The following is a 13,086-nucleotide window of genomic DNA, read 5'->3' as shown; positions in this document are numbered from 1 at the left end:
TTTTCACACAGATGGGGATGGGTATATAACATATAACATATATAACATATAAGTTATGAAACAAGTTGCCTGAGGAGGAAATTGAGATCGGTACTAAAACAAAATATGAAAGACATTTGGACAGATACATGGATAGGACAGAGGGATATGGAGCAAATGTGGGACTAGCCTAGATGGGGCCACTTGGTTGGCAAGGAGGTTGTGCCAAAGGGCCTGTTTCTATGCTGTATGACACGAACTCTATGAAGCTGAGTGCTGGTGTTGAAGTGACAATCACCAGACGCTATTGCTTTGTGCGAAAGTCTCTGAAGTCTGATCACCAAACACGTTTGCTTTCTCTTTTAACTTATTAGTCATCAGGTGAAAGCAAATGTTTAACTTATCTACAGTGATGCAGAGCATAAATGCAAGCATATAAACTCAACACTTGTCCCTTTAGATGACTCCATCTTTTGAGGTGCAGTTTTGCGTGAATGAATCGGTGAGACCAACAGTGCGTTTAATTTACCGGTGGCTCAGCACTTCAACTCCCCCTCCCAAAGTTATCCTGATGGCCACAGCGAGCAGCATCTCTGAACAATTTTGTTAGTCCTTGCTGTTTCCTCCCAGGAATGTTGGTCAAGCATTTGACTTCAGGAGAGCTAGATCTACGATTCTTATTTCACGCACTTCTCCAATAAGCTTGAGGGGTTGGAAACAATTCTTATTTCACGCACTTCTCCAATAAGCTTGAGGGGTTGGAAACAAAAGAAATACTGCAAATGTTGGAATCTGGAACAAAAAAAACATACTGCTGGAGGGGCTCAGCAAGTCAAAAAGCAAAAGAATGGTCATCATTTTGGGTGAAGATCCTGCAAAGGACCAAGAGTGTCATCAGAAGAGGGCCAGTATATAGAGGTGAGATGGAGTGGTGAAAAGGCTTGGATAGAGTGTATGTGGAGAGGATGTTTCCACCAGTGAGAGTCTAGGACTATAGGCCATAGCCTCAGAATGAAAGGATGGTCTTTTAGGAAGGAGACGAGGAGGAATTTATTTATTCACAGGGTTGTGAATCTATGGAATTCTTTGCCACAGACGGCTGTGGAGGCCAAGTCAGTGGATATATTTAAGGCAGAGATGGATAGATTCTTGATTAGTACGGGTGTCAAAGGTTATGGGGAGAAGGCAGGAGAATGGGATTAGGAGAGATAGATCAGCCATGATTGAACAGCGGAGTAGACTTGATGGGCCGAATGGCCTAATTCTCATAGAAACATAGAAATTAGGTGCAGGAGTAGGCCATTCGGCCCTTCGAGCCTGCACCGCCATTCAATATGATCATGTCTGATCATCCAACTCAGTATCCCGTACCTGCCTTCTCTCCATACCCCCTGATCCCCTTAGCCACAAGGGCCACATCTAACTCCCTCTTAAATCTAGCCAATGAACTGGCCTCAACTACCCTCTGTGGCAGAGAGTTCCAGAGATTCACCACTCTCTGCGTGAAAAAAGTTCTTCTCATCTCGGTTTTAAAGGATTTCCCCCTTATCCTTAAGCTGTGACCCCTTGTCCTGGACTTCCCTAACATCGGGAACAATCTTCTCCTATTACATGATCTTATGAACAGGGGCTGATATATGATGGTGGAACCAGGCAAAGTGGGAGATGATGTGCAGTTGGAATCAAGTGAGAGACTGGGGCACTAATGGCCTGCTCCTGTTGATTTCTCAGATTCCTTTGCTTCATAATTACTATCAGGCAGCACCAACTTGACAGCATCTATTTGTGGCTGAATTGTTGATAAGGAGTCATTTGAAGAACATAGCCTGATTAAAACAATTCTGAAGAAGGATCCTAAACATCACACATCATGTTCTCCAGCGATGCTGCCTGACCCAGAGTCACTCCAGCACAGGGCGGTGCCGTGGCACAGTTGCTGCCTTAAGGGCCTGTCCCACCTGGGCGACATTTTAGGTGACAGCCTGAAAAGAGGTTGTCGTGTCGTGGTCGGTTTATGATGCGTGGGTGACGCAGGGCGTCTCGCTGCTGCCCCAGGATTTTGGAATGTTCAAAATCCTCGTACGACATTGACGTCTTATCTTGTTGTGCGACCTTGCGCACGATGACGTGCGAGTGACGCATGGTCATTGCCTATGCTAATTTATTGTGCGTCACTCTGCGACGATGCATCACAATGTTGCCCCAGATGACGCACGGTCGTGTCTTGCCGCAACGTGTGGTGGGTGGACGTACATTGATGCCGGTTGACGGATGTTACATCGCAGGTGCTGTTCTATGCTGTCGTAAGCTGTTGCATGCTGACCTATGGTGACGCGGAGAGTCGTACCTTGGCGCGGCTGTGTCGTGCTACTTGACGGTTTTTAGGCGACATCAGGCGTCAGTCACTGACGCCCTTCATCGCCCACAAAATCGTAAAGTAGGACAGGCCCTTCACAGCGTCAAAGACCCGGGTTTGATTTTGACTACGGGTGCTGTCTGTACAGAGTTTGTACGCTCTCCCTGTGACCGCGTGGGTTTTCTCCAGGTGCTCCGGTTTCTTCCTACATTTCAAAGACGTACAGGTTTGTAGGTTAATTAGTTTTGGTAAAATTGTAAATTGTCCCTAGTGTGTAGGATGGTGCTAGTGTACGGGGTGATCGCTGGTCGGTGCAGATGTCGTGGTCCGAATGCTGTTTTATTGCAAACCAGCATCTATAGTTCCTTACTTCTAAACTGTGATACTGCATGTGTCACACTGAATCCACATAGGAAAACAAAAGCCCTGAATATTGAAAGGTACAATGTTCCATCCATTCCCTCACTGGGCCATCATTAACACAGCAGACAGGAAAGACAAAAGGTTTATTCAGATATTTTTCACTTTATTCCTGTCCATCAACAGTTGTACATATTTACATATTTACATTTCTAGTGTTTAGTATTCTTTAGCAGGACATTGCTGCCAGTACAGTTTTGCATTCGCCAGTAGTATTATTTTTTAAAGCTGTATCACAGATACCATAAGCTGAGCAACCACGAGAATATCAGTGCAACAGAAATATTCCAATGTCCGTTAAACCACTAACCTCATGATTATTATTATCTGACGAGTATTGCTTGCACGGATTCACATTTACACATCAACAGAATATTTTCTGACAATATAGAACAGGAATGACAAGACATAAATTTCATGGACACTGTACATGAGGTATAAACAAAATATACACTAACAGTTAATGAAAAATGCAACATCCAACTCCAGCATGATCTTCCCGGTTATCTTTGATTTCACCCCTGCAGTTGGAAACCTCATTCCGTGAGCTAATTATTGAGCATTTTAACGGATGCACATTTAACAAAAAACATTCTTCATAATTACTCTACAAACATAACGATAGGGTGAAGGCAGAAACTAATGATGGTCATCTTTGAACTGCGGATCACTGCGCATGTGAGTGTGCATCCGTGTAACATGTTAAAGTTCAACGCAAGCATCTTTGGTGATGTTTCACAATGATAAAAAACTAAAGCTGAGATATGTTTACAGTTTGTCTCAGGTCTCAAGAGGTTATTAAGTAATGAGTGCAGGAATAACATCAGTGCTTTTTAATGCAATGTTTCTAATATATGTGGCATTGTAACTGTATTAACACATGCATCCTTCCACAATCTTGCTTTCAAGTTCTGTTGGGAAAAGGTGCGGGTGCAAAAAAACCCCAGGAAACCAGTTTGCACAAGTTCTCCGTAATCCCCCGGCATCTGTGCCACATTTTGAAATGGTCATTATCAAAGTGTCCAATGGCAATGCCGTATTTTGGCTGTTTTCAAAAATATTTGCATCATTCACTGTACATTTAAAGCTTACACTTCATGAATGATACAGACCTCTTTCACTCAAACATTTTAAAACTCAGGCTGTATCTTAAAACAACGGCACCATTATACAACTCAAAGTCTGAAAGCAGACCTTGTAGGTCTACAAAAGGATTTTCTCGTCTACCTCCAGCAGGCTTTCAATCCCGGTACAGGATTCTGGTACAATCCTACTTTTAACAAGAAAGTAACTGAAAACATGGAGTGTGTTACATGTTATGCCTCACTTGTTCAAAAAAAACCCAAGTCCTTTGGGAAATTAGGTACTCAAGTACACCGGCTAAACGGGTTTAACTCATTTTAACAAGTTGCAGTCATTCATTCCCGTTGGTAAATATTAGATATTCGGGGATATTCCAAAATCATCTTGAGCAACAAGATCTTTTCTGGCGCACAATGAAAAGGAGGGATTATAGGATTATGCATTATCCTGAGTTGATTAGGAAGAATGCTCTCCTAATAAAATAATTCACTCTTTGACTGGGTTACAACAATCTTATATGTGACATGATGGTTGGTCAAGTCGGCTGTGGAATGAAGGGAGCCAAACAACGACACAAGTATAGGAAGGAAAGCACAAGTGCTGGGTTGAAACAAGAATGCTGACAGCTGGAGGTTCTGCCAGCAGCTCTATGCTTAGCTCACCTCACACCACCACACAAGTCCCGCCACGGGCAAGATGCCCACAACAAGCAGGTTAGCTGTTCGAGTCACTATTAAGCCCAAACGTGCCCTAGAGATTCCACATGTGTTTTGCACTAAAGTATTAATGTTCATAATTATTTGTTAGTATTTTAAGATGTTTGTAATTAAATATGGTTAGAAATTGTTATTTTTGTGAATCTATTTCAATTGTTTAAATGCCTGTCAGACCTCAGCGCCATGAAACTCGCCCTCCGATCTCCTTCCAATTCACAGGAGACTTCCCAGGAAGGTCAACCCATTCAGTCCTCGGTCTCTGGAATAGTTGAGTACAGATGATCCCACAGGCTGTTCTCTAAAATCCCTTACATCACGGGAGGCCCTTGGGCCCTGAGAGACTACGCCAGTTCTCCCATGCATTACTTATTACCCAGTAATCCTTTCTCTCTTGCAAGCTGTTTATCAATTTTCCTTCCGCTCATCCCTACCAGACGTAATTTACAGTCAACAATTGACGTACTAACAGCGTTCTCAGTTCAGCACGATGTCCGCAAACTACTTCATCTGATCCCTTGTTTTTATAACAGTGAAGTAACTTCTACATATTAGAAGGTGCACAAAAATACCAAAATTAGTCACTGTATAGTGCACGGCTGAAAATCAGGCCACGGTTACCACTTTACATTGCCAAGCTAAATGCCCGCAGTGGCTTGGCACGAGATGTGCTTCCAGATGGTCAAGGGTGGGACATTAAGACGCACGCTACATGCTGGTTGGGTGCTGCACCAATTTCAGCACTATTGCTGGCCACGTCTGGGTCAGTGGGACCAAACGACTCAGGAGATTAGAAAATGGCACAGCTCTGAACCGCTATGAAACCCACTCAATAGTCTTACACATGGGAAGGCTCTCAGAAACCAGCTGTGAATAAGTCTGCCCCCCTTCTCAAACAGAAGGCCTGTCTGCAATGAGGAAAGGGCATTTAAAAAAGATAATTACACAGAATTAACAACATTCACAGCCTTCTCAATGTTACACAGGTAATAAGTTAAAATGGCTGCACTGCTTGTCATTTAAATATATCTCTAAATGAATAAATAGTTTAGGCATTGATGAGTTTATGGTGAACATCAACTGCACCACACACCAAGGCTTTCAACAGGATTCTATCAAAAGTCATCAACTTGAAAGGGTAACGGTTGTTTCTCCACAGTTGCTGCCTGGTCTGTTGAGATTTTCTGATTTGGTTTCAATCTAAACTGGTTTTAAGTTGGGATTCACTGAAGAATTGAAATTGCAAATATTCTATCATTATGATTGTCCACTGAGAGAGTTAAATGCCCATTTCAGGTCATGTGCTAAGTGTACACAAGAATATTTAATTAAAAAAGGATTGGGATGGGCAACATTGCTTCCTGTCTCTTTTCCTGTCAATAGCCTGTAAAAAAAAGTTCCTTGCTCCAGTGTCAACAGATGAGGGAACTGCCTTCCTGCTGGTCGTACTCAGGCTCGGGGACTGTCTGGTCGGAGCTGGGACTGTCTTGTTCACTGTGGGCTTGCTGAGAGGCAGCCTGAAACCACGGATGTAGAAGGATCTCACCGGCTGTCAGACGCTCCGGAGGGTCACGTCTCAGCAGGCTACGGATCAGACACTTGGCTTTAGGTGAGACGCTGTCCGGGATGCAGAAGTGTCCGCGCCGGATTTTACTGAAGAGGGCACTGGGGTCGGAATCGTGGAAAGGGTAGCGTCCTACCAAGAGGGTGTAAAGCATGACGCCCAGACTCCAGATGTCCGCCGGTTTCCCGGAATAACATCCACTCGTGTTCAGTATCTCTGGGCTCACGTAAGCCGGACATCCATGCTTATCAGAGAGGGAGTCATCCTTTCCTTTCAGGATATGAGCATCCTCCAAGCTCTCCAGCCTCAGCCGGCTCCTGTGGGAATCACAGAAAAATAATCAGGCACTGTGTGTGAAAAACAGTAACATGCAAGAACAAAAGTAGAATACCGCTACTCCGAGTGAATAAAGGCTTTCCCCTTCCCCGCACACTGTCTAAAGACTGCTCATCACATTAAAGACCAAAGTAATAACCAAAATATCCCATACCCTTGCATTTACCCAGTGAATGATCAGGACAGAATCTCCTGTGGACATTTTTTCAAAATTATTGGGATTTGTTATTGTCACATACCAAAAAGAACTTTGAATATAGTGTTACATCTGGAGAGAATATGGAGATTATAAAATGTGCAAGGGTCACAACTAAATAGATTGGGAGGTCTGAAATACATCCTTGGCTTACGCAACATCCATTCAAGAGTCTGACAATAGCGGGAAAGAAGGTATTCTTGAATCAATACTGCACGCATTCATTTTTCGTCAAAACCGAAAAGCAACTGAAATTATATTTTTAAAAGCTTTTTTTTAAGTTTGTATGCGTGAAGCGTTTTAGTGCAATGAAAGTTATATATTTCCAATCGAATGAAAGCTTACTTTGGAGTTAAAAGCCATATAGTTATAAAAGTACAATTAGTTTGATTCTATGTTTAGCATCTGGAGCTATTCATTGCTGTGCTTTGAAGAGGCCAGATCAATTCAGTGATTGGACATGTGTCCTACAACTGAACTCTGCATCTTGTAAAAGGCAGAACCGTCAGCTCTCTGTTTTGTAAACGGAAAACATGACTCATGCAGCCTTCTGCGTGTGTATATTATGGTCCCTTACGACATTGAATCAATCAACACCTGCTTTGACACATGGAGTACCTTACATTGCAACACCGCCCTATCTTGCCAAATCCTGCAGCACATGATGAAGGAAAAAAACCAGCATGCACAATGCCTGCTGCAGGAATTGGCACCAGCACGCACCACACAAATTCACATCTTTCTAACTAATGTGCTAATTAAGTACTTTTACTGCATTGACACCTGTTGCAAAAGGATTCTCACTTGTGAATTAAATGGAACCTGCAGCACTAATACTTGGCATTGCTGGGAGGATCGTGAACATGGGGTCGTAGCTACAAAATGGGGCCTGTCATTTAAAACTAAGGTGTGTAAAAATCTGAGCAACTGCCGGGGGGAACTTGGTGGGCCAGGCAGCATTTTGTGGAATTAAATGGTGAGATGACATTTCGGGTCAGGACCGTTCTTGAGACTGAATGTAGAAATGTCTTCTCTCAGATGACGGAGATTCTCTGGAATTCTCAGCCGCCAAGGGTGGTGGAGGCCAGATCATTAGATATATTTAAGGTGCAGATATATAAATATTTGAAACATCGGGGAATTGAGGGCTACAAGAAACTGACACAAAAGAGGAGTTGCAACACATAAGAAATCAGCCATGATCTTCTTGAATGGCAGGCAGGCCTGAAGGGCCTGGTGTCCTGTTCTCCTATTTTGTGTTCTTATTCTCCATGTGAGCTCTCTCTCATCATACTTCTACAAAATCTAACAGTGACTTGGACCCTTGTATGCTTATTCAGATTCCCCTAAAATGCACTGTGCAACTCACTCTTACTACTGCGTGTGGCAGCATGCTACGCATTATAACCGTGACTGTGAAATAAATAGAATTGGAGCTTTCTTATCTCATTTTACAGTAATTATATCTCGAGCCAAATCATTTTTTTTTGCCTCAGAAGGAAGGGTCCTTTTGCTTAAATATTTAGTTAAGCAAGGCCTATTTTTCAGTTCAAGTGACACTGTTCTTATAAATGTAAGGGAAAGATCACAAGAACTGAAATGGGGACTAACAATTACCCTTTAAATGCTGGAGCTGATGAAATGGTCCCCTTTCGATGTTTGCTGCAATCCTATGCTTAAACAGCTATCAAAACTGCATGCGTCATTAACCACAATTTTAAAAGTTTATTATTTCTATTAATAATTTACTCATTTAAAAAGACTGTAGATAATAGCATTTCGGTAAACCTGCACTTGCCCAACTCTAGTCTATAAATGTTTGATAACCTTGTGCAATACATTTTATTCATCTGCAATAAACAACAGTTTTGAAACAAGTACAGACTCATTAAATAAATGACATTTACTCTCCATAATTGCAAATATGCAGAGTGCATTTTTCATTCCCTAAAAAGGAGTTTATTAAAATGAATTCATCTATGGGTAAATCATTGCACCATGTTTCTGTTTTGTGGTTTGGTGTCTGAGGACACCATAGCAACACTGGGAAAATAAAAATCAATCCACATATTCTGTTTTGAATATATAGTTAAGTCCCACTATTTCACCTAACTAGTACACAAAAGTATCAGCTAAACATCTGGAGATTATTTTAAGCATTTGCACCTTTACTGAATGGCCGCTAATTATTGTGTATTATTGTTAAACCTTGCAACCATGCTTATTAAATAATTATCATAATACTAATTTATAAAACTCCAAACAATATTTGAAACACAAGATCCGATGCTTAAATTGCAAATTAGGTTCACACAGCATGGAAACAGGCCATTCAGCACTAGTTCCACCTGTCTGCATTTGGCCCCATCCCTCTAAACCTGTCCTATCCATGTATCTGTCTAATTGTTTCTTAAAAATTGCAATAGTCCCAGCCTCAATTACCTCCTCTGGCAGCTCGTTCCATACACCCACCATCCTTTATGTGAAAAGGAGTTTAGACAACCATGTCAGTAAACTTTTAAAAGGGAGTTAGACTAACTAACTTCATGTAAACATGTGGGTTACATTACTGATGTAGCCTAGTCCATCAAAAGAAACCAGATTATGCTTACTTCTGCATTCACAATAAATGTGACCTGAGAATCAATTCAAGTTTGTTCACTGTATGTATGAGTATCTTTGCTTGCAAGGGATTTTAAATTAATTTACTCATAAAATGTGGCAACCTCTGGGAAGTCCAGCCTCGATGGTCCATCCCTCTGTCCTTGCTTGTTTGCTAGGTTATTTCAGAAGGCAGTTTCAGAAAGAGTCAACCCCATTACTGTGGGCCAGGCAAGGATGAATGATTTGATGCTCTAAAGGACATTGGGTTTTATAGGGAGGTTGCAGGGCAGTCGAGGTCACGACTCGTGACTCGTACTGTTGCCACGGAACGCCTTCTGGAGTACAAGTGGTGAACGTCAAGTACGCACTTACTATGGCTGCGCTGAATAACCCCGTGTGGTGGGGGGGGTCCGGGGGGGGGGGGGGGGGGGGGAATCACCCCGGTGTGGGTGTCGGGGGGGGTATATCACCCTGTGTGGTGTTGGGGGTCCGGGGGTGACTCTCCCCGGTGTGGGGGTTGGGGTCTGGTGCTGGTGAAGAGCGGTCAGTGACTCTGGGCGGGTGGAGGGACCAGACTGTCCCCAACTCTGCTGCAGCTGACGGGGACATTGCCGGGTTTATGTCCCCGTGTGCCCCACTCCACCCGGCCCCATGTGTGTGTGTATGCGCTGCCGACCCACAGCCTGTCACAGTGCAGCCGTGGCCGGATAGCACTGACCCTTGAGGGGAGAGTGGGGGCTGTCCTGAAGGATCCACTCCTTCGACCGCTTACGCCTTGGTGTTTGGGTTCAGAGCGGTCGTGGGACGGGACTTGGCCTCAATCCGCCGCCACGCTGCTCTTTCACGTCAGTGAGCAGCAGTGATTTTGACGGGTTTTTTTCACGGTTACCCCTATTTCCACAATTTTTTACAGTGCAAAAAATTAACCATTTTGGCAGTTTTTAACAGGTAAGAACATACGCGTTTCGTGTGTTACTAGTGTATGCCGGAAGCTGCCTTGTACTCCAGGATTGAGCTGTTCTGTGCGTCACGCCTTTGACCTTACATGCAACCCTATTTGTAGCATCTTGCACTTTCGTGACATGACTGCTAAAAGCCTTTTTTACAAAATCCGTTTTGTAGTTAATTAAATTAATTTAAACACTTCACCTGAGTCAGTGGGTTTGAATGATCACATATTGTTTGATTACTACTACAGTAATACAAACATCCTGGACAAATGGATTAAGATGAATGCAATCAGTCGGTGATTGTTGGATGGGAGTTGTACAGTCCCTGTTATGAGCTCACCTCTGTTCATCAGCAAAGACGAATTTCCTGAGTTTGAGGTCCCGCAGGACGATGCCTGAATCGTGACAGTGAGCTACTGCCGAGACTATCTGGTGAAAGAGCCGCACCGCTTCCTCCTCGCCCAGGCGTTTGCGGTTCCGCATGTACGAGTGCATATCGCCATAGCCCTTCTCCAGGAACACGTAGCACCTCCGCTCGCCGAGGATTATCTCCTCGATCGCAGTGATGTTCTCGTGGACTGGGATCTGCACATAGGGCCCGATCTCATTCCGGTATTGCTTAATGTCAAAAACCTGGGGGTGCGAAAAAAAGTTGTATTTAACACATATTCTACACTTTGCTAGTTACGAGCATTTTTTTTAAACCAATAACTTGCCGATTGCAGAATTTAGGGAAATTAATAGTGAAACACAAAAGCAAAATATTGCTGATTTTGGAAATTTGAAGGAAGAACTGAAAAATGTTGCAGATGGCATCTGCGCAGAACTTGCATCCCATGCGAAAGGTCATATCATCAACACACAGACGCTGCCTGACCTGCACCCTATTTCCAGCATATTGTGTAATTAACTCAAAACTGGCGGTGAAACTCAAGAAGAGAAATAATGCTCCGATTGAAACAGCAACATTTGCAAACGCTAACTAAGCAAACCAGGCAATAGTGCAAACCAAAATGCCGCTTTTTTAAATCGCGGTCGTGCTGGCAATTCGGGAAATGTGATTCTCGCTACCGTTCGCTGCCCTCCAGATGGCAGTACCAGCTTGCTCTGCTCCACCCTGCCATGAGCAAACTGGATCAATTCTGCCTGGAATTAAAACGTTGCAAGTTCCACACAAACTCCCACCTAGTTTTATGCAACGCCCGGGGAGTTTAAGCACACAAGTAAAAGACAAGCGTGGGAGGGGAGAGGGGTTATTGCATCCAGACTTAAATATATGATAGTTGTGATTTCCAACAATCTGTTTGTATTGGGAAGAGTGTTATTTTTTCCATACCTTGCACACGAATTCTTTCCCAGTGTGGCTCCCAATTGCTCTGAAGACGTTGTCCCTCTCCAGGTTTTGCAAGAGGAGGTAGTTCCCGATCTGAGTCCAGGTCTGGGCGCCGGACGGGCTGGTTTGGGTCGGGTTAGGAGATCCCGGTGCAGAGAAGTAAGCGGCGTCCGTCGGAGAGTCGCTGAGCCGCGGGCACTTAGGAGCCGGCTCGTCGGCTTCCAGCCGCTTCGGTCTCCATCTGCCGCTGCGGACGATCGGGATGGGGCTCGCCCTGTGTACGTTTAAACTCATCAAATGCAGCTCGGTGTCCGAAGCAAGGAAGCTGGAGGGGTCGCCCGCGTAAACCGGGAGGAGCGGACAGAAGTTTTATTTTGCAGGAGCTCAGTGGGAGTGGAAGAAAGCTGCACTCCGTGATGTACAAGGAGGGCGGTGGGCGCAACTTGCGGAACTGCCTCTTTCATTCCTCGGTGGCGAACCCTTCCTCTTGGGTGGTTTGTTGCAGGAAGGAGTGGAGGTGCGATCCCAAGAGTCTGATATCTTCCTTCCCGGTACCGGGGCGAAATGCCTCGCGTGTTCCTTCTGCAGCTCGAATGCGCCAAGCGACGGTACCGGTCGTGGCTGCAAAAACGGGGAAAAACAAACAATCCCAAAATGCGTGCAGGTGGTTCACGGGAGTATGACTGCAAGGTAACCGAACACGGCCGAGGAGCGCATTGCAAACTTTAACCGGGTTTGCAATCGGCTGCAGGTTGCAACTTGACTAACAGTTGCCCTGTTCAGCAAAAGTTACAGTAAATGGGAGGAGGGAGGAGAGAGGAGGGAGGGAGAGAGGGAGAGAGGGAGAATGTCTATGGAATGCAAGCTGGCTCACTGAGTGTCTGAATATAACAGTCTGCGAGATTGCAACATCACCTCCCGGATGAGTGACCCTGCAAGAGCGCGGCAAGAGCACAGTAGTTTCGACGCCTTTACCTGTTTTACGCAGTCTGGCACCGCCCTCGACAGATTCCTTGTGAAAGCAGATTGTTGCGGCTGCATATCGATAGCTTTGTCCCTTATCGCACTAGAAAACTCATTTCGAAATAAAGCTCAAAGCGATGCTGCATTCTCGTTGACCCAATTGAAAAATTAACTTTACTTTTAATTGCACGATCCAATCTATTTAGTGTCGACTTCATTGCACAAAAAAGTGAAACATAAAGGATGCATTTTAAAGTCGTGAGTCACATGAAACAGAATGATTTGCAAGTTTGCACTTTCTTGTGGCTGTGCGCAAACTTAAGCTTCCATATATTACGGTAAATGAATTCGATCCTTTCCAAACACAACACAATTCATGGCCATCACATGGGCTGTTTGAATGACGCAAGGTTCCAGTCTCGGCATCTCTCTTGACGTACGGGCACGTTGAATGACACTCCATCAGCACCTACACCAGGTCATTTCAACGGGCAAATGTATTTTCCTCATTTGAGCAACAACATGTCCAAAATAATAACCTGGGGGAGTTTTTTTAACCCAGAATAAAGCAAAGCATTCTAGTGCAAAA

The 13,086-nt window shown here is 44.2% G+C and overlaps 1 protein-coding gene across 1 annotated transcript; it reads right to left on the bottom strand.

Annotated features, from left to right (window-relative positions):
- Positions 1–2,840: 2,840 nt before the first annotated feature.
- LOC129696700 (tribbles homolog 1-like) lies at positions 2,841–12,837 on the bottom strand. Its single transcript, XM_055634821.1, has 3 exons — positions 11,538–12,837; positions 10,542–10,834; positions 2,841–6,432 (listed from the first exon to the last, which is right to left on the bottom strand). The coding sequence occupies exons 1-3, from the start codon at positions 11,826–11,828 to the stop codon at positions 5,964–5,966; spliced, it is 1,053 nt and encodes a 350-aa protein (XP_055490796.1). The 5' UTR covers positions 11,829–12,837; the 3' UTR covers positions 2,841–5,963.
- Between the last annotated feature and the right edge of the window lie 249 nt (positions 12,838–13,086).

The sequence above is a fragment of the Leucoraja erinacea genome, chromosome 4, assembly GCF_028641065.1.
Source record: "Leucoraja erinacea ecotype New England chromosome 4, Leri_hhj_1, whole genome shotgun sequence".
NCBI classification, from domain to species: domain Eukaryota; kingdom Metazoa; phylum Chordata; class Chondrichthyes; order Rajiformes; family Rajidae; genus Leucoraja; species Leucoraja erinaceus.
The sequence above is the reverse complement of the archived record's forward strand: the minus strand, read 5'-3'. Positions and strand labels throughout refer to the sequence as shown.